Below are 26,605 nucleotides of genomic sequence, written 5' to 3' on the forward strand. Positions count from 1 at the left end.
GTGGTGTGTATCAGGAATGGGTAGCAAGGAGAGAACAGATATTTGATGATGGCCTTCAGTGAATGGAGTGACAAGAACTGCCTCTGTCTGAACACCTCCAAGACCAAGGAGATGGTCACTGACTTTCGCAGGTCTAGGCCCACACTTCAGCCGGTCAATATTCAAGGAAAGGCCATTGAGCCAGTGCACACTTATAAATACCTAGGTGTGAACCTGGACAGTAAACTGGACTGGTCCCTGAACAGGAAGGGGCAGAGCCACCTCTTTTTCCTCAGGAAGCTCAGGTCCGTTGACCTTTGCAGTGAAATGTTGCACATTTTATCAGTCAGGGGTCTAACTATGCTGCGGTCTGCTGGGGCACCAGCATGTCACATAAAAACACAAAGAGACTGGACCAGCTGGTTAAAAAGGCTGGGTCTGTGCCTGGCAGGAGTCTGGACTCACATAGGACAATTGTGAAGAGACGCATGCACCGTAAGATGCAGCCATCTTGGACAACACCAACCATCCTCTCCACAACATCCTTGCAGGCCAGAGAAGCAGCTACAGCAGCAACCAACATCTCATCTCGCTGTGCTGAAGGACTGAACGGTTCAGGAAATCCTTTGTTCCCACTGCCATCAGACTGTTTAACACCTCAGACAAAGGCAGTGGATAATGACAGACTTAATCTTAACTTAACTAAATAAATGAATAAGCTACTGGCCAATTGTGAATTTCCCTATAGCAATTAAATAAAGTATTTCTTATCTTTCTTATCTTTAATTAAACTGACTGTAAAACCACTGTTGCCAACTACTTTCAGTGGAAAAGAAGTTAAAGCCTGCTTGAAAAGTCACTGGATGAGCTCATGCACTAATTACCGAATTGAATACCTCATTGCATTGTATTCAGCTTTCTGTCGGTCGATTTCAGCCCTTTATCTGTTTGCTTCTCTCTTTCTCTCTGTGCTCACATATACAATATTTCAAAATAGCCGTCTGTCACTTAAGAGCCATTTCCAAATCCTGATTTTAAAACCACAACATTGTCTGACAAACTCATCATACACACAAGTTAAAGACAACTTTGTTATGACTTTGTCTATATTTACTTGTAAAATGATCACTCAGAGAAAAGTAGAAGCAACATCATACCTTTCTTATTTTTTTCTCACACAGCCTGCACAGCTCATTCAATTGCTTAGCCTCTCAGCTAATCTCTCTCAGAGATGCTTTTTTGAAAAAAGTAACCCACTAGAGAAGTCTGAAAAGTTGCTAAATCTAGCAACAAAGTCACTAAGTTGGCAACACTGTAAAACTCAGTACTCAAAGTTCCCACACTGTGTGTGCCACTGAAGTTACAAGTGTGAATTTTGACCCTGTCTTTACACCTGAATGATTGGACGATGACAAGCCAATCACAAAATTGAGTCCAATCAGAGGGCAGGTGGTTCAGGTACTGGTGGTTCTGTAAACAGAAAATGTTCCATTATGAACATTACATTTAGTGTACTTCAGGAGGCTCATTAGCTTCACTATAGAGAGTTTCCACTTTAAGTTGTCACTTAAAAAATAGATATATTTATTCAAGCGTAAAATTGAAAAGATTAGGTGGATAAAAGCAGTAAGGTGATGGAAAGACTTAACTCTCTATTTACTGACTTAAACAGCACATCTGGCAGTTCACTTTCTCATTTTTCCATGTTGTTTCCAAAAAATGTACAGGATTGTAAATCTCCATAAAAGTTTTGGGGTGTACAGGTGGCGCACAGCTAAAGTTCCGAGCATCATTATTGTACCTTTGGCTTGGTCCTACATATACATGCATATAGTTTTCTGCATTTTTCATAGTTCCATAAGCTGCATGAGCTACTTCTACTGCTTGGTCAGTGCATGTCACCCAGCAAAGTTCAGCACTGGAAATTAAAAAGAAGTGACTGGCCTCATAGCCTGGAGGGCAAGCTAAGCTTTGACACAGAATCTTCAAGCTGAGCAGACTTTGAGTCAGCAGTGTCACTGCCAGGATCAGTTGTTTTTGGCAGCGCTAGCAGCAAGGCTCTAGGGATGGCAGCATCTGTCAGTCAGTCCACCGCTTTGGTCCAGAAGGAAGTACCTCAACCACTGTGAAAAGGACTTCATTGACATTCTGGACAGTCATGGTTCCCTAAAGGTCAGTCTTACTGACTTTGGTGATTCCCTGACCTTTCCTACTGCACCACCAATAAGTCAAAGTTTTCATTGATCCTGTAGAATATTTCAACCTCCACTTTGTGGACTAGCAGTAATTCATAGCTACCAATCTCAACTTTCCCTCTAGCACCACCAACAGATCATATTTTAGTCTAACTAACTGTCTTTGGCTAATAATTTACCTGAGCACAAACATGATCATGGTAAACACTGACCTGCTAAACATCAGCATGTTAGCGTTGTCATTTTTAGCTATGTTAGTATACTATGATTAACCTTTAGCCTTTAACCTTTACAACTTCCCTTAGCCACCATTTTCATCCAAGCTGTGATATAAAATGCCTTACTTCATGGTTCAAAGCTTACAGAAACAACACAAAACCAGAGAAACTGTCATGATCCTATAGCTTTTGCAGATTGCTAAGGTAGTAACCTTTAAAACAGTCCTTATGCAGGCCTAGTTTTATAATCAACTATGTCTGTTTGAGGCAGCCACAGACTTTTCTACTAAACTGAAGTCAGTCAGCGCTGTAGTATTAGGAATGGCGGCATGATCACTTATTAACGTGACTGATGTGTTTTCGATGATGTACCTAGCTCAAGAAAAATGAGGGAAATACATAGTTATTAAGTGACTGTGAACAAAAGGATTATCAGCAAAATGAGTCAAAGTTCCTACATGAAACAATGGCGGGAAAAATAAGTTCCTTCTTAAGATGACATTTCTTTAACAAGTTAAGTGCTCACTTAGGTTTTCATAATGATGTCTCCAATTAGATGATGTGATGCAACCTTCAATTAGAGGTGTGAATGTATGGTGCAGTTGTTGGTCCCTGAACTACCTTTTTCACAAACACACACACAAACACACACACAAACACACACACATTCATGCGCACACATAGTCTTCCTGCCTGCATCATCTCACCTCTCCAGCCTGGGGCTTCATTGTTTTCTAGCGATAACCAAACAAAACAAATTCATGGCCACTTAATGATGTGAACAATGACATAATGACATAATACAACCATAGAGTCCAATTTAATGAGGAACAAGGAACAGACTGAGAAAAACTGAGAAAAGCCATCCATATAGTCGAGGGAATACATTCTGTTTTTTCACTGAATATCACTTAAGTTTTTCTGAGTCAGTCTATATGGATTGCTTCCATTTGCATCATGGTGTTATGTGACTGTGCACATAAGCCATTGGACTTTCATGCTCATGATATTTCATTTTATAGTGCTGAACACAAAAATATAACCTACAGTTATACACAAAGCATCTTTTACTGACAGTGGGGGTCCTGACTTAGAGGATCATTTAGCCAAAATAAAAAAGTTTTAAAAAAGTTAACCCTGATTCAGATAGTGTACTTTCTTTCAGATAGGCAACATATGTATGTGTGGTTCGTATTTTGAATATAAATTTAACAGACCGTGCTGTGAATATATACTTAGAATATGTGCAATAGGGTTGGATGATAGGCCTTGCTATATAAGGTTAAGCACTACATTCATATGATTATTAAAAACATAAAGTTATAATATGTAACTTTTCTACATTAAAATGTCTAAAAATGCCCAGTCCTATGTTTTTTTTAATTGGGAGCTTACATTATCCCAAATGTTTCCAGCAATTCTCAAACCTAGAAAGGTCAATGGTTTTAATCATGGTATCAATAATGTTGTGCACAGGTAGGGTCAATTTGGTTATTGGCGTATAATATTAATGATTATCAGTGATAATCACCGATATATATAGATGTTTACTACAAGTAGTAACCTCGGGGCACCATCCTGTCACCAGGGACCAATAACCGAATTGATGGCTCAAAATACAGTCTCAGAAGGTTGGTTGAAGGATAAATTTGAGCACTGACTGTTGTGAATCCAGCTGTTATCACAAATATAGTCACAATAATCACAGACAACGACGGGTTAAATTATAACAGGATTTATTAATGAGAGTAATAATTATTCAAAATAACATTACTTGATATTAAACCGATTATAATTCAACTATAACTAAAACAAACAGTGGTTACTAACTGGATAATTACAGGCAAAACACATATGTAACAACCGTGTGTGTGTGTGTGAGGGAGAGAGAGAGAGAGAGAGAGAAGATGGTGGCGAAGTCACGTGAGTGACGTGTCAGTAGGAACCAAGATGGCGGCAGCGTGACATGAGTGACGTTGTCACTAGAGCCAAGATGGCAGCTGGCCGCAGAGTGGGAATTGCGTGAACAACAAGAACAAAGGGAGGGCCCTTTGCTTTACGTGTATGACACGACCACACTCTAGGGCCTGAATGTGAGAGAGATGTAGATGAGGTGATTGGGAGAAAAGAGGGAGAATAGAGGTGAAGAGAGGAAAGAGTCCACAAGAGATCGTCACCACAGTTAATAATCACCACAATATCACTACACAATGACGGAGCCAGCGAACCGGAGTTCGTCTGGTCGGATATTGGTCCTTTAACTAGTGATATTTGGTTTATTAAGCTGATCACAGTGAACGATCTAAACAACAGGATCTGCAGCACTTATAAGTCAAATTACAAATACACGCTACACTAATTGTGTCTCTGCCCAGACATCAGCCTCTTACTGTGAGTTGCTCCGATCTGTTGACTGTGATGAGTTCCTTGGCGGCAGCAGGAAGATCACAGATGAGAGATGGTTTACTTTGTTTTGTCCTTAACAAAGTCGGCGCTCGTCCTAACAGGACATAAAATCAGCTGATTGCACAGCGATCTACATCGGATCTGAAAGATGAAAAAAACAAAAAGGAAACAACAGCAGTCTATGCGCTCGGCCTGCGAGTTGAAGACTGTGCCCTGGGCTTTAAGAAGTTGTGGAAAAAGGTCAAATGTTTGCAGATTGCTCCCTTTCAGGAGCCAAGTCGCAGAGAGAGCTTGGAGTAGCTCTCTACTGCAACTGGTGCACGGGAATAGGCAACGGTGGAGGGTCGCGGTGCTGTTTTTATCACCTGAGTGACGTCGCCGGGGATCCCTGCTGAGAGTGCCTGGCCTCGGCCAATGCCGATGCTGAGTTTACATTCAAACTCTGACTCGCACCTAGGTGTGTGGGGGGGTCGTGGTTCCGTTGTTCAAAACGGTAGACCAACTCTGGCTCAGGCTAATGGAGGGACATGTAGGCCTCTCCATTGTTCTCTTCAGAACCCATGGCTTGAGATTCCAACAATAATGTCATATCCCCTTTACGCTTGCATCGACATTGTGGTTGCCTGACAGAAGCGTCAAAATGTACTTTTACACAGCCTTAAGCCACTTTTTAAAGACGCTGAAAACAATATGCCTCCGGCCCTGGCTGTCGCCAGCACAGAGGCATATTGTTTTCACGTTGTCCGTCCATCCCATTCTCATGGAAACGATATTTCAGTAATGCCTTCTTCAACTTTGGCACAAATGTTCACTTGGACCCAGGGATGAACTAATTACATTTTGGTGGTCAAAGGTCAAGGTCACGGTGACCTCACAAAGCATGCTTTTTGCCTTGTGAACAGGACATTTCGCGAACTCCTCAAGGGGGAGTAGAGTTCTTCAAACTTTGCACAAATGTTCACTCAAGGATGAACTGATAAGACTTAAGTGGTCAAAGTAGCCAAAACTTTGCACAGCAATTATTACAAAATTTCACACAAATGGCTAATATTTTATATGACTCTGGATAGAAGGTGATCTGAAACTAGTCTGTGTCACGGAAGCATACAAACGTGAGGCGGTAATTCTAATTACTGGTTATAATCACAGTTCCATTTGTTATGGAGAGGAGATCTCTGTGGAGAATTTGGCTTCCGCTAAAAACCTCCTGAACGACTGACACTGAAGGAATCCAAACCAGCAGAAGCATATAGCAGTGGTGGTGAAGATAGCAACTCCCATGATCCCATGCTATTTCACGACGTCACCCTACACCATCTTCTGTTTTTGTTTTAATTGAGAAACCCGTAGAGGTTGAAGTTATGTAATGTGCGTTTAAGGGATAAGTATTCTGAGAAAGTGCAGTGTAGTAACTGTTTATCACTAATCATTGGAAATCCACACCAGATCATATCAGTCAAGACTAAACTATGTAGGTGTGTCCAGTAGAACAACATGCCTGAAAGTTTTACTCTTTGAAAGACAGTGAAGTTGCCCATTGTGAAAGAAACCAACATATAGTGCATTCGAAAGTATTCAGACACCTTCAATTTTTTCATATTTTGTTATGTTGCAGCCCTATGCTAAAATCATTTAAATTCACTTTTCTCTCACTAATTTCAAACATCACTTTGTGAGTACACTTGAAATTTAGGTGCTTCCCATTTCTCTAACCCTAACCCTTCAATTAATTGTTTCTGCACCTTGTCACATCGTTAGCCTAATAGCATAATTGCCTAAGTCATTTTTTGGCCAAATTGTGATATGATGATGATGATGTTGATGATGATGATGATGATGATGATGAGCTTTATTGTCACTGTAACAGTACAAGTACAATTACAGCGAAATTACAACAATCACCCCATCTACACATAGGGCATACAACATATAATAAGACATCATATCTGCCTAACTTTACTCTCCTACCACTGCTGCATCACCCTGCTTTATTGCCTATGTCCTCAGCCTATCAGAACGCTTGTTAGAGTCTAAAATCACTGTCTGCCTTCATCTCTTTGACTTAGGCATTTTTGCCTTTTTCTTGTTTTCCGAAAACGTTCAAATATGACTTAGGCAACTATGCTATTAGGCTAACGACATGCTTCATGAATTAATCACAAAGTCTGTTTTCATAGCACTTTAAGACATTTAGCTTTTATGGATCCACCAAGTTTTCCACCTATGCTAAGCATAAAAATGTTTGCACTGGAAAATTGAAAAGAAGCAGAAACGCATGTGGATAAAAATCCACTTCATGAATGTTAGTAGGAGACAAGACGTGAATTAACCATAAGCAGGGCCCCTTGTTCAAACATTGCCTGTCCATTCAAAGCTTAACAACAGTGACAAGGCACAGCAGGCCAAGGTCTTATGTACGATGCAATCATTAGCTTTTCCATCTAACTAGCTTGCTAACCATGCATTACTTTTAAAGCCCATTTACAACTGGCATATCAAGTATTTCTCCAGTGTCTGGTATCAGACTTTAAGGTAATGTGAGCAGCTTGGATGTGGTCTTTATTGGATTTAGGACAGTTTGCACTATAGAAACCCCAGTCAACATTCCCTGAGATAGCATTATGTTCGTAGTCAGTCCACTCCTATTGTAATATTAAAAGTGAAAGAAAAATAATTATTCAAACAAGTATGTACAACAATGCAGTCAGACAGGGTTATGGAGAAATGAAACAGCAGCTTTATCTCACTTATTTCCTTATCATACAATACTGGAGTAGTACACATATGAGAACAACGTAACAAGCTCAACACTGCAACACAAGAACAAAGCCTCTTCTTTGCTTCCAGGTTTAATGGGAACATTTTCATGGGGACTTTTTGCCTGGATGACGCAGCTTTTGCCTTAGTCTTTTAAACAATATCATGTCTGCAGGCATCAAGTGCATATTAAAGCTTTTTACTTTAAAACAATCAGCTTGAAACCATAGACTGTATATAAAGGTTGACGTGGCAAAGACGTGGGCCATGTGTGGAGCCAAGACTTTGTGAATGCCTGTTTGTGGCAAGCATACACTCACCCACGTCACTCAAAGCGGCCACACCCTCAATTATGCATAACTGTAGGCCTTAATAACATTTTAATGGGATGAAACAGTCACCAGTTTCACACTATATCATAGCAGAAATACCATACGGTAAGTATTTACAATTTTCTTGTAAACTGCTTCTGGTCAGTGTAATCGTGCTATTCAATTCTTATACATTTCCATGTCTAGGTGAGTAAAAATTCACACCTTGTACAGTTGTCATGAAGGAGGAAGTTAGATATAGAAACCAAAACTGTTTTTTGTACCAGGCTGTAAACATGTTTATTTCTGCTGTAAAGTTGGACATTTTAACATGGGAGTCTATGGGGACTGACTTGCTTTTGGAGCCAGAGTCAAGCAGCCATTGGAAGAACTGCAGTTTTTGCCACTTCCATGCTGCCTTCATTTTTCAGCCCCGGAGGCTGCTGCTTGCCTGAAACATGAATAAACGTATATATATATATATAACCTGAGAGTTCTTTGATTCAAGTCATATCAGTATCAGTCATATCAACAGACTGACAGAGCTCTCTTTTGCCCACAGCACTGTTTTTATACAAATATATTCCACTGTCAGCACAATTGCCTCATAATTCTCATTTTTTCACCCTATTTCTGACTTACCTTACTTTACTACCAACCAAACCTAATCATAAACTACTTTTCATAAACATATGTCCCTTCATAAGTACAGTACAATGCTGTGTTGCCTCTGGAGAGGATATTATTTGTACAACCATTAGACGTGACAAGTCTGATGGCAAAGGGAACAAATAAATAATGCTGTCAGTTTCTGATGAAAACTGTTTCCTGTTGACATATTGTGACTGTGACATGAGGTGGCACCTTGATACATGTCAGTGTAAGGTGGTTTTAAGTAATAGTGGTATGGTACTCAGTAGAGCACTTATTGTCTTTTGCAAGACAGCTGTATGGTTTTATAACTTGTGTGAAATTATGATGTCAGCATTAATAATAATAATAATAATAATATTTATTACTTATTATATTATTATACTACTTATTATATTTCCAGTCCAACATAGCAATCCTCCACAACTGCCTTACAGAAATAAAACACTGAATGTCAGACAATTTCTTACAATTAAATCTGAGGTTATCGGACTTGGTCCACCCACAAAAAGAACTAAAATGATAGAAAACCTAGGTCAATTAACAAATTAAATTAAGCCATCAGTGAAATGATGACATCAGCATTATACAGGTATGCAGCTCCACAGCTGTATGAATTGTAAAATGCTGATGTCTAAATTGTGCAAATACTCAAAACACAATAGAGGTGATTCCAGGGTTCATCACTTTTTTTAAGCTATTTATTATTTTAATAGCAACAGGAAAGTGAGGAAAGGAGAGAGGATGACATGGAGCAAAAGAGCGGTTGCGCTCATGGTCCTGCCCCAACAGGTGAGTTTTCAGGTTAGATTTTCTCCTTATCTTGGTCTTATACTTAAGGAATCACTTAAAGTCAGTTAAGCCGTTGCACAGAAGTCCTTAGCAACCAAACTAAAAAAAAACCTTAAGGTACCTTTGATTGTATCTTAACCACAACATGGTTGCGTTTATGGTGATTAATGAAGAGGATGAAACCAACCAGAAGAACCTGATGGACAACCTCAACAATGTGGAATTGATTTTGTACTATAAATTTGATCAGCAGTGAGTTTATGATTTGTTTGACAGTCTAGAGCTGATCACTCTACCTTCTGAAGCTGTGCTCTTCCAGGTCCTTTGCAGTTAATGATTATTCTGCGGTTTATGCTACGGGAACTTTCCAGTCAATTACTGGTGAAATATTTCATGTCCATCAATCAACTGTGTGCCATGTCATTCACCGAGTGTCAAACGCTCTTACCCATCTGCTGAACTTCCTCTAGAAGTATCAAAATGTTCTTCTTCTGACCAATTTGGTCTGTCATTTCTTTGATAACAGGTGAGATGCCAGCAAAAAAAATGGTCTCCAAGGAAACTGTAGAATTTTATCATTGTAAGATTTCTTTCATTGCTGTAAATGCCTTAGTGTGTTTCCTTACAAAAGGAAACCTTTTAACAGTTTCTGTGCAACAACCTTAAGCAACTCAGCTAAGGAGAAACTCAACCTTAAGTGCCATACTTAAGGAGAAAACATCAGGTGCTTTGTGCAACTGGCCCCTGGATTTACCCATTTGATCAGATTGGCACCAAAATTTAATGGGTTCCTCCCTGACCCCTGCCCCATCCCTCTACCGAGTGGTGCAAATCGGTTCAGTACTTTTTGTGTAACTCTGCTGAAAAACAAACAAACAGACACGGTTGAAACCATAACCTTGTTGTTGGTCGTAACAATAACAAAACTTTTATGACACTCCCCACCATGTGGGTGTGTTAGGATTCGTCTTTGGTCTTTCTTGTTCCCTCCTCTGGACTTACCATCCCTACTGTCACCATTCCTGTCCCAGCCCTGTTTGTCCTGGCCTCCGTCTCTTTACCTTTCAATCTACTTTTTGTATAAACCACAACAAACATGGAACCCATTTTTTGACTCACAAGTCACAGCTGTGGCTGACTGAAGCTCAGTGCTCAGGTGCTGAGATTAAAAAAAAAAAAATCCCAAGCTCCTCTTTAAAGCTGTTGCATAGAGGAGCATTGTTGAATTGTTGATGACTAATTTCATTTAATGATTTGGCAGCTTTCCAAAGGCTTTTTAATACTGCTTTGCCTCGAGCAGTGAAAGGAGCAGCATATAACACATATTATATTTATAATTCTTATTCATATTCAAGCTTGTTCTCAAGTCCTCTGAGACAAATATTTTTCACCAAGGTGAACTTGTACTGTTTAGACCAGGATACTGTGAACTATACAACCGTATAACCTAAAATTAACTTGGAAACCATGTCTTCATGGGCTAAGGAGACACAAATAAATAAATACCACCGCATTATACTTTCTTTATTTGAATGCACATCATTCCCACTTTACATAATCATGAACAGCACAGTGCGAATAAAAAAAATAAAATAAATAAAATAAAAATAAAAAAAACATTTGAAATGTCCCCCTGCCCGTGAGCCAGCTTTTAGATATTGGGCAAAAATCCTGAAAAGTTCATCTGTATACAAAATCATCACACTCACAGCACCCTACGTATCTACATTTAATGCCAAGCATCAGGTCACTGAACTTGCCAGACAGGTGTGTGACTCAGACTAAGTATTCCAGGAAGTTGATGTCTTTTCGCTCAAGTTTAATAACTAGTCTCTGTCTGGAGACGTACAGTAAAAATGATTGTGCCCTCCTGGTAAGAGCCATTTTTGAAGCCTGAAGACGATGAGAGGTAATGAAATACAAATATCATTTTAACACTGAAGAACTCTCACCTTATCTAGGTTGTTATTACTTGTTATATCTTCAGGCAAACTGTAGTGTGGTATGCTGTGTATTAGAGAGAAAGCAAAAGCTCAGAAAGTCTGTACCTGAACCTACTTCTCTAATCAGATGACAGCATTTCAGAGCTTACAGAACAGTAATAACTTGAACACATTAATATTTTCTTTATAAATACTACAGATGCATATATCGGATTTTATATGATATTGAATAGATTTTATAGGAGATAACATTCTGTAGAGAGCTGTATATGATAAATTCTGTGTAATCTTGGTTAACGTGTCAAGGTGCTGAAATTCCATTATGTTGTAAAATGTCCTTCTAATGTATAGTATGTATACCCAACTATCATGTTTTAGCCTTTAGGAAGACTGGTGAAAGATTGCTTTAATGAAAGGAACATCTCATAGCTGTTGCTGTGAATCAAAGACAGGCTTGAAAGTGTTGCCCAAACTTCAGTTGACCAGAAATTTGCATTTGAAAAGGAGCTTTTCAACCTTAAGGTTAACTCCACTCTTCACAATAATCCTAACACAAAGAGTTTTGATCTCTAATTATCTCTTCAGTGATGGGAAACAAGATTTTTTGCTGTGTTGACTTGCTTTGGTTTAATGGAAATGAATTAGGAATGGGCTTTGGTCTTGGATTGTTTGAGCTTTTTAAAAAGGGCTTTCTCAAATACATTTAAACAGTTTGGATTATTTACCTCTTGACCATGGAGTCCTGGAAAATGACACGCTGTTCTTGTAGTGTTCATAAAAGGTGGAAAAGGTGGAAACAATTTTAATGCAACTTGCAGGCTTCAGGGGATGAAGCTCCTAAGAGTAAGGGCAAGCAACCTAAATGGTTGTTTAACATGGAGGACTTGTTAAGATTCTGATAAGTAGACACATTAAGAAAAAACACAACCAAATAGTTATAAAATAAAGAGAATACAACACATTAAAAAATGACAAGAAAACTGAAGGGAGGAGGCAGTAAGTAGTGTTAAAACAAAAAGTGGAAATCTTATAAGTTTGTAAATGAGATTTTAAAATGTTAATAGAATCAACCATAGTGTAAGATGTAAGCACAGTGATCACATTTGCAAGAGCTCCCTTTTCAATTTGGGCTTAGTTTGAGGAAGAGTTACAAGGCACACAATAAATTGTGAAGGATAGTATAGGGTTTATATCCTTCAGTACTTAATTTTCCTAACAGGATTGGGCAATATCCAAAATGTAATCTGTAAAGTCCAACCTAAATAACATGATATATAATGTTGTTGTATTTTTTTTTTTTTATAATACATAATTATATTATTGTATTTTATCCCAGAGGTGTTTTTATAATATACAATTATATTATTGTATTTTATCCCTGAAGTGTTTTTTATAATATATAATTATATTAATGTATTGTATGTAAAAGCAATGCTGCCACTAACAGCAGTTAAAAGTTTGTCAAGGTACACTGTACAGTAAGCAAAGAGTCAGATTTGGCAGCAGGGCAGACTGTGCAAAACTGCAAAAAAAACAAAAAGAAAAACAAAAAAACAACTAAATATTATGAAACATTGCGATATTCAATATTATCGAATATTGGCCCAAGACCAGGAAGTATAATTTCAAAGTGGGACTCAGTTGTGTTTGTAGCCCACAGTGCAACTCATTGAATCCATGCCTACATTATACTGTACTTCCTGTTTCTTGTAAACGTTTCTGTTCTTGCAGAAACAGTCCGTTCGCGAGACTTTTATCATGTAATGAACATTTTCCAAAATATGTTGTTGAGACAAAACCCAACTTAATTATACTAATATTTCAGCTTATATTCATTATATAGACATTTTATATAGATATATATGGCATAGTTAAATCAGGTGCTATAATAGCAATGATTCTCATAATTATGAGAGCGGTTGTGATGTTGTGACACTATTGTCAGGGTCAGTGCAACAGCTTCACAACTGTGCTAAATGCAGACATGACGTAATACTGACTACTAACAACTCAACATCAACATGTCATTGTCCAATTTGTGTAATTTGTGCTTAGGAGCAACATTTGTCTTCAGCAGCAACAAATTGATCAGAGACTGTCTTATACTCACGTCCACCCAGTAACATGAAACATTAAACAAAGATTGATTATACATGAAGGTACATTTTAAAGTGATAGTTCGGGCCAGGTTGGAGAAGCAGTTAGAAGCACCAGCACAGAAGCTGAGTGATGTGCTGCTGTGGAAGGGGACCACTGCAAAAACATGTTTTATCCACTTTAAAAATGTCCACTGAAGAAAAGCCAGTACCACTTCTTTGTTTGCTTTATTTTGAGGATTTTCACTGCTTTATCTGGCCGTCCTTTCCTTTGGAACTACATTTTCTCAACTGGTAAACTACCATATCCCTACGCACAAGTACACCTATGTTTAGCTCCTTTGTGTGTGTGTGCGTGTGTGCGTGCGTGCGTGCGTGCGTGCGTGCGTGTGTGTGTGTGTGTATTATCACTTCCCTTTCTGTCAGCCTCTTTTATTAGACATGTACTGTGTGAGCGTGCACATACACTGACAGGCATGTGCGGAGTATCTTCTTTTGTTTCTTTTGTCATACGCCTCTTCTCTTTGTCTCTTAGCACAATGAATGCTGCCTCCACCCAACTTCATGTACAAATTAAACACAGAAAAATATGAACCTGAATTGATGGATGACGGTTCTTTTGGCTGGGCAAATGTTTCCCCAAGGTTTTCTCGTTTTTATGGGATTATGTAATTATGGGATGTTTTGTCATAATGCAGAGGTAAAGAATACGTAATTGCAAGATGTGTCCAGTTTTTTTTCTTCTATGTATGCACATGACTCTGTAACATTGTAATTTAAGACGCTTTTCATAATAGTTATTGATTAATGATTTAAGAGTCTATTATTATGTAGAAATCTGCATGTCTTGAGAATCTGAAGGAAAGCTTCATGTTCCTTTCAAGTTTTTACGTCTTTTCTTTAGTTTTAGGTAAATATTGAAAATTTAAAAAATATTAAAATTTTTTATATATTTTTAGAATATGAGAAGATGAAGCCAAATTTACAGAGATTTACATCATACATACATCATTTGGCAGACGTTTTTATCCAAAGGACTTACACATGATACACACAAATACACAAAATTATTCAACAGCGGATTCTGAAAGTTACTGTTGTTACCGTCATTCTCCTCCTCTTCCAACTTATGTACTACTTGACTCAAATGCCACTTTTCTGATGCTGTGTTTTCAGTTTTGTTAGATTATTTGTTCTTTTTATTTATGGTGCGTATGATGTTTGCCACACTTGGACAGCAGTTTAATATGTAAATGAAGACTGAATTACAATCCAATTGATGATGCATATTCAGGAAACTTACATGTAACTTTAGCTCTTTGTTAGCAGCCGCGACAGCACGGCTTATATTGTTTTCATCTTATGAGTCTGCGTTGATGTGTGTTTGTGTATCATCATGGCAAAATGTGGTCCTGAAGAAAGAACTACCACAGAGGTGGTTGTAAGGTTGTGACACTATTGTCAGGGTCAGTGCAACAGCTTCACAACTGTGCTAAATGCAGTCATGACGTAATACTGACTACTAACAACTCAACATCAACATGTCATTGTCAAGTTTGTGTAATTTGTGCTTAGGAGCAATCAGAGGTTGTGTAAATGAACTGGCAGTATGCACACAAACACGTCTAACAACCACAAATGTTCATACTACAAATCAAGAGGCTACTTTTTTAAATGTTGGCTTCCTGGTAGCATTTCACATGAAATTTGTGTTACCTGAACAACATTACAAAACACCTTGTAGTTTCAAGCATCTGTTCAAGAGTTTATACAGTTTATATCCACAGTATATAAATGTACACACTTAACCCGTTTGTGCCCAGATTTTTTTCAGAGTTGTAAGGCATATCATTTTATCAGTTGAGTCCCTCTGAATCATGTTATGTATTTATTTTTTCCATTTTGTACTTATGAAAAATAGCATTTTTATGACTGGCAACAATTGTTGCCACTCACAGAAATAAGCCCATGAACAAAAAAATATTTATCCTTGGTACAATTTTTTTACGATAGAGACAGGAAGCAGATGATGTCATGCGATAGGAAGCACTTGGAAACCATTTTTTAGAAATCAAAATCTTTGTCTAAGTTATCTACTAGCATATAAGTGGAAAAAGTTGCATTAGTACCTTTGAGATTTTTTATTGTTAGTCGAAAATGACAGTGATACACTTTGGCAACAATTGTTGCCAGTGGGGCAAAACGGGTTAATAATGAGAAGTCATTGTGTTGACTGTGCTTTCTCTCTAGTCGGGATGGCATTACCAAAGGCAGTAGGATACATGATTGTTCTTCTGGCTATATGCTACACTCTGGAGAATCAGGGATACAGACAGTCTCTCAACGTATTCTTTGAGGTAACATTAATAATTTACAATTATTGATAATAATGAAGTCATAACACTCAACACTGTGGCTCTTTTCTATGAGATACTGAATGGAAATGTATTTTTTCAGGACCTGATGAGTACAAAAGCATCATACAGTCATGCCAGGGAAAAAAGAGCAGGTCAGTCTTTTCTAACTACTGTCTCTACTGTCAACTATTGACATGTCTGTGTGCTCATAAGATCAGACAATGCTGACTATTGATGCTGAGTGTGTGTGTATGTCTGTTTCATGTCTTCCCAGCTGCCTTAAATTCCTCTGACTATGTACTCGAAGCTGTAATAAACGTCTCTGACCTGGACCGTTTCAGAACTATCTTGAGCCAACTCACTCTTACTTTACTGATCAACAACACTGTGGAAATTACCAGCATTGAAACCACAACAGGTATAACATGCTTCATTGTTGTTGCCCCATTGTTTGCTGGAACTGAATATCTTACCTGACAGTAAACATGTCATTAAATCTTAATGTTGTGTGCTGCTGTTTCTTTACACAGTGTGTTCATCAAATGCAAGTAGATACCAGTGCAGATGTGAGGAGAACTATGCTTGGTCATTTAACAACTGCATTATCTCTGGGGCCTGTGATGCCATTGTTGGTGGCACATGTGGATGCATTGATGACCTTCCAGCTGACGGCCAGTTCTGCCAGCTAAACACCAGTATACCAGGTAAGCCATGTTCATCGGTGAATCATTATTAGGTGTATTAGTAATGGAGTGAACTGATTTTCTACTTTTTACTCCACTTCATCTAATTAGAAGGTTAGAGAGTTAGAATAGACATAGTTACTGGTTTGCTACTGTTGTAACCACTCAACAGTATATGAAATGAGCTAAAATAGCACCACAGCTGACTACAATATTAAATGCCTCTTACATGTTAATTCATCAATAATATTAATTATCCAGCAGTACTACATTTAATAATTCAATTCAATAAGTCCAATTTTGCTGCTTATAAACAAAATGTACTTAAAGTAAAAGGTATAATACTTTCACTTATAGCAAAGTACTTTTAAACTGTGGTATTGCTATTGTTATTTAGTAAAATGTTAAGTATATGTCCTTAAATACAGTGCAAGTACAATTTAAGGCACCTGAGTATCACTATTTTATGATACTTTACATTTCTATTCCACTATATTTATCTAACAGCTGTAAACACCTGAAAATGTATTAAAATTAGTTCCATATAAAATATATGGTCAGAACATGTTGTCTTGTTGTAGCTAGATATTCAACATAAAAGTGCTGCTCACATATTACTTCATAAGTGGCTATGACAGTTTTATTCCAAACAATACATATACTGAAAAGGGTCGTTGTACATGATGAGGACTTTTAATACTCAAGTAAAGTACATTTATTTATAAATGACTGTTTTCCTAATATGATATTGCTGCTCTCAGCAATCTGGCTACACTGAGGTCCAACCACAGACTTTTTATAAAAATGGACGCAGACTCCGGCTGTGAAAAGTGAAACCAATGCCGAAGAGCCTTAAACCTGCATTCTATCTAATGACCATCAGGGGGCGACTCCAATGGATGTAAAAATAAGTCTGATTGTATTGAAGTCTATAGGAAAATGGCCTTACTTCTCACTTGATTTGTTACCTCAGTAAACATTCTCCTAAAGAGTTTTCTCCAACACAACATGATGTTCATTTTTTAAAATTATGGTCGGTTTAGAGGAAAATAGATAATAAAGCATGGTACGCGTCAGGGCGGGGCTATCATATGATCGACAGACTGTACCACAGCTGGCGAACAATGGGTGACATCACGGTGGGTTTCCACTTGGGTCCAACTCAGGCCTAACTATACACTTCCTATTTAGCTCTTTTAATTCCTGTTTTAGTAATTCAGCTAAAGAACTAACTGCTAATTTAACATTTGTTACTGGTCTATTATTCTGGATAGTGCTGAAATACTTACACAAACCACTCATTAAAAATATGGACGACAGTAAATCAGGAAGATCAGGCAGTTACATCTTTTGGCCAGTAGGTGTTGCTTTGCATGCATCAAATGCTGCATTTGTGGCGGCTCTACTGTACTCTTCTTTTAACGAGAAGCCGCAGGTGTTGGACACACTACTTTTAACTTTCTGAGTCATAAAATAAGGAACCAGCTGTGACAGAAAAGTAAATACTTCCTTGTTTTCTTTGACATGAGCTTAGTGAAATTTAATCAGATAGCTGGCATCGGCACATACCTGAAGAAAAGAATCTGTGGCATGCAGACACCAGGTTTGGTGATTGAAAAGGTGTCCTGAACACCTCCTATTGGTTTGAGAAACTACTGTGCTTTGCTTTGCTTGAGCAAAGTAGAACAGCCTCTTTAGATGTAGCGCATAAATATTATTAACATACTAAAAGGCCTCCTTCAGGTTTACTTAGAAAATATGTGAAAATTGTGTAGAAAAACATGATCTTGTATCAGACATTGGTTTGGATTTAGATACAGTATGCTCAGCTCCAAGCACACACAACTTTCACAGAGCAAAAGCGTTAGCTTACAGATCAGAACAACAAAAGTTATGTGAAGAATGCACACAGTAAAAAGTGTTGATGGAAAAGATTACAACTGTTCCACTTCATGTCATTAGAGCTATCGTTTTGTATGTGAATTGTATTTCATTATGCCCAGATAAAGTACAATAAATTCTTAATTTGTAGTAGAAAAGTGCTGCTGATTTTAAAGAATTTTCTTTTTTTTTTTTGTGTGTGTTTTTGTTACAGAAACAACACCATCACCTACACCACCACATGGTATGACACATGAAATGACAGTCTGTGTGTGTGTTTATGAAGTCTGGTGCTGTAAAATCTAAAAACTTTCATAGCTCTTGAAATATCGATTGTAGCAATACTGCTATTTAATGGTTTGGAAATACATATGTTTGCCTCTAGTTTGATACAACCCTGATGTAACCATAGAGACCATGTATACTCTCAATTCAATCAACTCAGTTAGCTAAAAAGTTTGACAGATGCTGCACATGGGCAACATTCATGGGATTCATGTTATTAGTCAAAAGTGCAGTGGCCTAGAGAGCTCAACGCACTGCAACTTAAGAAAACACATGCAATTAGGCAAAACACACACAAATTCAGAAAACATCTTCATGAATTTGACAACACATGTGCTGCAAATACTCACAACACAACAGCAGTGTTACCAGGGGACACAAAAAACTAAATAACCACATTGTTCAATGATTTGTGACTGTTTAAGTTGAAAGCATTGAAAAACAAGTGAGCATGGATGTATCATGTGTTATTGTTATGGTTATTATTATTGTTATATTTTATTTGAAAAAAATTATCTTGTTCTCCACCACAGGCATAGTGGACATTGATTTAGTCCTTGACTTGCGCATCCCAGCCTCCAGTGTGCCATCAAATTTCATTGACCAAGCAAGGAACTCTCTGAGCCTTATTCCATTCTTCTTTCCCATCACTGAAAGTTTAATAGTAACAAGCTTAAATGTCACCACAGGTAAGAAAGTTCTTGCTTGTTTCTTTACATAATTTTTGTGGCTGATTTGGAGCTCTTATATCAATACTGTATGATTTTTATAATGTGACTTGACGATTTCTTTTTTCAGTGTGCTATCCATACTTGGTTGGAGGTCTGCAGTGTCAGTGTGAGGAGGGCTTTGCTTGGCCATGTGACAAGTGTGACATAAACAGTTCATGTAGTAACGGCACCACAGAAATTTGCACATGCAGAAATGGACTTCCTCCTGATGGAGAGTTCTGTGAACCAATCACAAGTAAGCACTGCTGTTGTAATAAAAATGATGCTATCAGCAAGAAGGTGACAAATATCTGCTGTGTCTGTCTGACTGTGCTATGTGTGTTGACATGAACATGCTTAGGCTTGTGTTTAATTATGTTTTAAAAATCAATCCATGTCTTAAGTGATCTGATGTTAATTATAATTGAAGATTTTATGTTTTGGGGGCAGAAAAGTGTGGTGACATGATGTAACCTCTAATGTTTCTCCACAGATACCAGTCTATGTCCAACACCAACTCCTGGTACGAGAAACATTTTGTTTTGTTTTGCTCAGATAAAGTACAATAGATTCTTGATTAGTAATAGAAAACATTATTAACATTTTAAATATAAGACAGCATTTAATTATAGTGTTGATGATTTAATTTATTTTTTACAGAAACAACACCATCACCTACACCACCAAATGGTATGACACATGAAATGACAGTCTGTGTGTGTGTTTCTGAAGTCTGGTACTGTAAAATCAAAAAAACTTGCATAGCTTTTGAACCATATGTTAAGGTGTGTTTACTAGTGACCACATGATGTTCTGCCATGGCTGATAGGGATTAAACAGTTGCAACAAGTTATTGTTACTGTCCCCAACATCAAAACAGACCACACAACAGTATTTTTCAACAGTATTTAGTCAGCCACCAATTGTGCAAGTTCTCCCACTTAAAAAGATGAGAGAGGCCTGTAATTTTCATCATGGGTATACCTCAACTATGAGAGACAAAATGAGAAAAAAAAATCCAGAAAATCACATTGTCTGATTTTTAAAGAATTTATTTGCAAATTATGGTGGAAAATAAGTATTTGGTCAATAACAAAAGTTCATCTCAATACTTTGTTATACACCCTTTGTTGGCAATGACAGAGGTCAAACGTTTTCTGTAAGTCTTCACAAGGTTTTCACACACTGTTGCTGGTATTTTGGCCCATTCCTCCATGCAGATCTCTTCTAGAGCAGTGATGTTTTGGGGCTGTCGCTGGGCAACACGGACTTTCAACTCCCTCCAAAGATTTTCTATGGGGTTGAGATCTGGAGACTGGCTAGGCCACTCCAGGACCTTGAAATGCTTCTTACGAAGCCACTCCTTCGTTGCCTGGGCGGTGTGTTTGGGATCATTGTCATGCTGAAAGACCCAGCCATGTTTCATCTTCAATGCCCTTGCTGATGGAAGGAGGTTTTCACTCAAAATCTCACGATACATGGCCCCATTCATTCTTTCCTTTACACAGATCAGTCGTCCTGGTCCCTTTGCAGAAAAACAGCCCCAAAGCATGATGTTTCCACCCCCATGCTTCACAGTAGGTATGGTGTTCTTTGGATGCAACTCAGCATTCTTCCTCCTCCAAACACGACAAGTTGAGTTTCTACCAGAAAGTTCTATTTTGGTTTCATCTGACCATATGACATTCTCCCAATCCTCGTCTGGATCATCCAAATGCTCTCTAGCAAACTTCAGACGGGCCTGGACATGTACTGGCTTAAACAGGGGGACACGTCTGGCACTGCAGGATTTGAGTCCCTGGCGGCGTAGTGTGTTACTGATGGTAGCCTTTGTTACTTTGGTCCCAGCTCTCTGCAGGTCATTCACTAGGTCCCCCCGTGTGGTTCTGGGATTTTAGCTCACCGTTCTTGTGATCATTTTGACCCCACGGGGTGAGATCTTGCGTGGAGCCCCAGATTGAGGGAGATTATCAGTGGTCTTGTATGTCTTCCATTTCCTAATAATTGCTCCCACAGTTGATTTCTTCACACCAAGCTGCTTACCTATTGCAGATTCAGTCTTCCCAGCCTGGTGCAGGTCTACAATTTTGTTTCTGGTGTCCTTTGACAGCTCTTTGGTCTTGGCCATAGTGAAGTTTGGAGTGTGACTGTTTGAGGTTGTGGACAGGTGTCTTTTATACTGATAACGAGTTCAAATAGGTGCCATTAATACAGGTAACGAGTGGAGGACAGAGGAGCCTCTTAAAGAAGAAGTTACAGGTCTGTGAAAGCCAGAAATCTTGCTCGTTTGTAGGTGACCAAATACTTATTTTACAGAGGAATTTACCAATTAATTCATTAAAAATCCTACAATGTGATTTCCTGGATTCTTTCTCCCCATTCTGTCTCTCATAGTTGAAGTCTACCTATGATGAAAATTACAGGCCTCTCATCTTTTTAAGTGGGAGAACTTGCACAATTGGTGGCTGACTAAATATTTTTTTGCCCCACTGTATGTGGCTAATTTGGTCCCATGTAAAGCATTTAAAATTTTATAAAGCATTTAATTATAGTAAAAGTGCTGCTGATCTTAATTAATTGTCTTTTTCTTTCTTTTTTTTTTTTTTAACAGAAACAACACCATCACCTACGCCACCACATGGTATGACACATGAAATGACAGTCTGTGTGTGTGTTTCTGAAGTCTGGTATTGTAAAATCAAAAGACTTGCATAGCTTTTAAAGTATCAGTTGTTGCAATACTGCCATTCAGTGGTTTGGAAATACATGTGTTTGCCTCTAGTTTGATACAACTTATACACAGTAGAGACCATGTATACTCTCAAGTAAAAGGAAAGTTAGCTAAAAAGTTTGACAGACACTGCACATGGACAACACTATTATCAGTGGGATTCATGTCATGTTGACTCCACATAACGTAGTGAAAAATGTTGTGTACTGTAGGGGAGATTGGGGACTGTTGCTCCAATCAGAAGCATGCAAGAGTGATGACACTCATATTGCACATGCTCAGTTAGACCCTATCCCCAGCAGGAAGATGAAAGACACATTCAAAATCTTCTGCTGCATTTTTTGAAAAAAAGACTTGTTTTGGAAATATGAAATTAATTTGTTTTCATGAGTTGCATTTTTATTAAACAGACCTGACTTTCTGTATGAATTACTCAGTTTGAATGAATAGTTTGAATCATTGTTTTGTTGACACATGAAATGACATGATTAGCATATGTCAAGGTGTGTTTATGAGTGACCACATGATGTTCTGCCATGGCCGATAGGGAGTAAACAGTTGCAACAAGTTATTGTTAAAGTCCCCAACATCAAAACAGACCACACAACAGTATTTTTCGACATTTTCAGTTCAAAACAGACAACATATATGTGGCTAATTTGGTCCCATAGCCCAACAGATGCAACAGTAGCTGCTCATTTTACACATAAGAGGATACAAACAAGTTATTTGGGGAATTATTTGGTTAGCCTCTCATCGTCTCACAATATATTTGCCTGTTCTGTTTATCTTAAGCAGTAAAATAGTAATATAGTAAAAATTTGACTCAAAGTAGGCCTATGTTCTCTGCAAAACAAAATTTGATAACTGCTCTTTGCTAAATATTGTGAAATAAATAATTCTATAATTTTAAAGTAAACAGTGCATACTTTCAAATTACTATGCTGATTGAGATATAAACAAAAGTGAATTAGCATCAAGTAGTCCATTTTTAATATGCTGCAACCATCCCTGATCTGTGTTGCAACTGTCCAGAGTTGAGGTCAGTTGCAATATCTGAATTCTTTGATTCAAATGAATATCAAGAATGATGTGTTATATGTAATCATCTTTAAATGGTATGGGTATTAAGCTGACTGATGTGGGTTTAATATATAAAAACCTGATTGCTCTAGTCCAAATAGTCTCTGGGTAACTGAGAGAAATGTAAAAAGATTTGCAACCATCCCCAGTCTCCCTTATGTTGTTCTATATGATGTTGATATACTTATGTGATGGATTTTCTCTTGTTCTCCACCACAGGCATAGTGGACATTGATTTAGTCCTTGACTTGCGCATCCCAGCCTCCAGCGTGCCATCAAATTTCATTGACCAAGCAAGGAACTCTCTGAGCCTTATTCCATTCTTCTTTCCCATCACTGAAAGTTTAATAGTAACAAGCTTAAATGTCACCACAGGTAAGAAAGTTCTTGCTTGTTTCTTTACATAATTTTTGTGGCTGATTTGGAGCTCTTATATCAATACTGTATGATTTTTATAATGTGACTTGACGATTTCTTTTTTCAGTGTGCTATCCATACTTGGTTGGAGGTCTGCAGTGTCAGTGTGAGGAGGGCTTTGCTTGGCCATGTGACAAGTGTGACATAAACAGTTCATGTAGTAACGGCACCACAGAAATTTGCACATGCAGAAATGGACTTCCTCCTGATGGAGAGTTCTGTGAACCAATCACAAGTAAGCACTGCTGTTGTAATAAAAATGATGCTATCAGCAAGAAGGTGACAAATATCTGCTGTGTCTGTCTGACTGTGCTATGTGTGTTGACATGAACATGCTTAGGCTTGTGTTTAATTATGTTTTAAAAATCAATCCATGTCTTAAGTGATCTGATGTTAATTATAATTGAAGATATTGTGTTTTGGGGGCAGAAAAGTGTGGTGACATGATGTAACCTCTAATGTTTCTCCACAGATACCAGTCTATGTCCAACACCAACTCCTGGTACGAGAAACATTTTGTTTTGTTTTGCTCAGATAAAGTACAATAGATTCTTGATTTTTAATAGAAAACATTATTAACATTTTAAATATAAGACAGCATTTAATTATAGTGTTGATTTAATTTATGTTTTACAGAAACAACACCATCACCTACACCGCCAAATGGTATGACACATGAAATGACAGTCTGTGTGTGTGTTTCTGAAGTCTGGTACTGTAAAATCAAAAAAACTTGCATAGCTTTTGAACCATATGTTAAGGTGTGTTTACTAGCCACCGTGATGTTCTGTCATGGCTGATAGGGATTAAACAGTTGCAAACAAGTTGCAAACAGTTGCAACAAGTTATTGTTACTGTCCCCAACATCAATACAGACCACACAACAGTATTTTTCAACAGGCAACACATATGTGGCTGATTTTGTCCCATGTAAAGTATTTAAATTTTATAGAGCATTTAATTATAGTAAAAGTGCTGCTGATTTTAATTAATTGTCTTATTTTTTATTTTTATTTTTTTTACAGAAACAACACCATCACCTACGCCACCAAATGGTATGACACATGAAATGACAGTCTGTGTGTGTGTTTCTGAAGTCTGGTATTGTAAAATCAAAAGACTTGCATAGTTTTTGAAGTATATGTCAAGGTGTGTTTATGAGTGACCACATGATGTTCTGCCATGGCCGATAGGGAGTAAACAGTTGCAACAAGTTATTGCTAAAGTCCCCAACATCAAAACAGACCACACAACAGTATTTTTCGACATTTTCAGTTCAAAACAGACAACATATATGTGGCTAATTTGGTCCCATAGCCCAACAGATGCAACAGTAGCTGCTCATTTTACACATAAGAGGATACAAACAAGTTATTTGGGGAATTATTTGGTTAGCCTCTCATCGTCTCACAATATATTTGCCTGTTCTGTTTATCTTAAGCAGTAAAATAGTAATATAGTAAAAATTTGACTCAAAGTAGGCCTATGTTCTCTGCAAAACAAAATTTGATAACTGCTCTTTGCTAAATATTGTGAAATAAATAATTCTATAATTTTAAAGTAAACAGTGCATACTTTCAAATTACTATGCTGATTGAGATATAAACAAAAGTGAATTAGCATCAAGTAGTCCATTTTTAATATGCTGCAACCATCCCTGATCTGTGTTGCAACTGTCCAGAGTTGAGGTCAGTTGCAATATCTGAATTCTTTGATTCAAATGAATATCAAGAATGATGTGTTATATGTAATCATCTTTAAATGGTATGGGTATTAAGCTGACTGATGTGGGTTTAATATATAAAAACCTGATTGCTCTAGTCCAAATAGTCTCTGGGTAACTGAGAGAAATGTAAAAAGATTTGCAACCATCCCCAGTCTCCCTTATGTTGTTCTATGTGATGTTGATATACTTATGTGATGGATTTTCTCTTGTTCTCCACCACAGGCATAGTGGACATTGATTTAGTCCTTGACTTGCGCATCCCAGCCTCCAGTGTGCCATCAAATTTCATTGACCAAGCAAGGAACTCTCTGAGCCTTATTCCATTCTTCTTTCCCATCACTGAAAGTTTAATAGTAACAAGCTTAAATGTCACCACAGGTAAGAAAGTTCTTGCTTGTTTCTTTACATAATTTTTGTGGCTGATTTGGAGCTCTTATATCAATACTGTATGATTTTTATAATGTGACTTGACGATTTCTTTTTTCAGTGTGCTATCCATACTTGGTTGGAGGTCTGCAGTGTCAGTGTGAGGAGGGCTTTGCTTGGCCATGTGACAAGTGTGACATAAACAGTTCATGTAGTAACGGCACCACAGAAATTTGCACATGCAGAAATGGACTTCCTCCTGATGGAGAGTTCTGTGAACCAATCACAAGTAAGCACTGCTGTTGTAATAAAAATGATGCTATCAGCAAGAAGGTGACAAATATCTGCTGTGTCTGTCTGACTGTGCTATGTGTGTTGACATGAACATGCTTAGGCTTGTGTTTAATTATGTTTTAAAAATCAATCCATGTCTTAAGTGATCTGATGTTAATTATAATTGAAGATATTGTGTTTTGGGGGCAGAAAAGTGTGGTGACATGATGTAACCTCTAATGTTTCTCCACAGATACCAGTCTATGTCCAACACCAACTCCTGGTACGAGAAACATTTTGTTTTGTTTTGCTCAGATAAAGTACAATAGATTCTTGATTTTTAATAGAAAACATTATAAACAATTTAAATGTCAGACAGTATTTAATTATAGTGTTGATGATTTTTTACAGAAACTACACCATCATCTACACCACCAAATGGTATGACACATGAAATGACAGTCTGTGTGTGTGTTTCTGAAGTCTGGTATTGTAAAATCAAAAGACTTGCATAGCTTTTGAAGTATCAGTTGTTGCAATACTGCAATTTAAATGGTTTGGAAATACATGTGTTTGCCTCTAGTTTGATACAACTTACACACAGTAGAGACCATGTATACTCTCAATTGAAGCAAAAGAAAAGTTAGCTAAAAACCTGACAGACACTGCACATGGGCAACACTATTATCAGTGGGATTCATGTCATGTTGACTCCACATAACGTGGTGAAAAGTGTTGTGTACTG

General features: G+C 37.7%; 2 protein-coding genes across 4 annotated transcripts in view; one reads left to right on the forward strand and one right to left on the reverse strand.

Annotated features, from left to right (window-relative positions):
• mep1a.1 (meprin A, alpha (PABA peptide hydrolase), tandem duplicate 1) overlaps window positions 1-26,605 on the reverse strand; it is a 193,228-nt gene that overhangs the window by 101,976 nt on the left and 64,647 nt on the right. The window lies entirely within an intron of this gene.
• LOC139621749 (adhesion G protein-coupled receptor F5-like) overlaps window positions 11,090-26,605 on the forward strand; it is a 31,799-nt gene continuing 16,283 nt past the window's right edge. Inside the window, exons 1-20 of one of the 3 annotated variants that reach the window (XM_071478563.1) lie at window positions 11,090-11,218; window positions 15,599-15,705; window positions 15,806-15,857; window positions 15,980-16,123; window positions 16,236-16,409; window positions 18,484-18,513; window positions 19,088-19,243; window positions 19,353-19,520; window positions 19,758-19,787; window positions 19,925-19,954; window positions 21,876-21,905; window positions 23,298-23,453; window positions 23,563-23,730; window positions 23,968-23,997; window positions 24,132-24,161; window positions 24,521-24,550; window positions 25,444-25,599; window positions 25,709-25,876; window positions 26,114-26,143; window positions 26,272-26,301. In XM_071478563.1, the coding sequence (XP_071334664.1) occupies window positions 11,212-11,218; window positions 15,599-15,705; window positions 15,806-15,857; window positions 15,980-16,123; window positions 16,236-16,409; window positions 18,484-18,513; window positions 19,088-19,243; window positions 19,353-19,520; window positions 19,758-19,787; window positions 19,925-19,954; window positions 21,876-21,905; window positions 23,298-23,453; window positions 23,563-23,730; window positions 23,968-23,997; window positions 24,132-24,161; window positions 24,521-24,550; window positions 25,444-25,599; window positions 25,709-25,876; window positions 26,114-26,143; window positions 26,272-26,301 (1,726 nt within the window). In that variant the 5' untranslated portion in view covers window positions 11,090-11,211. The remainder of the gene's footprint in view (window positions 11,219-15,598; window positions 15,706-15,805; window positions 15,858-15,979; window positions 16,124-16,235; window positions 16,410-18,483; window positions 18,514-19,087; window positions 19,244-19,352; window positions 19,521-19,757; window positions 19,788-19,924; window positions 19,955-21,875; window positions 21,906-23,297; window positions 23,454-23,562; window positions 23,731-23,967; window positions 23,998-24,131; window positions 24,162-24,520; window positions 24,551-25,443; window positions 25,600-25,708; window positions 25,877-26,113; window positions 26,144-26,271; window positions 26,302-26,605) is intronic. The other 2 variants (XM_071478565.1, XM_071478564.1) reach the window with 2 other exon arrangements.

The sequence above is a fragment of the Trachinotus anak genome, unplaced genomic scaffold (assembly GCF_046630095.1).
Source record: "Trachinotus anak isolate AG129_WGS33_773 ecotype Australia unplaced genomic scaffold, CSIRO_AGI_Tana_v1 ptg000005l, whole genome shotgun sequence".
Taxonomy (NCBI): domain Eukaryota; kingdom Metazoa; phylum Chordata; class Actinopteri; order Carangiformes; family Carangidae; genus Trachinotus; species Trachinotus anak.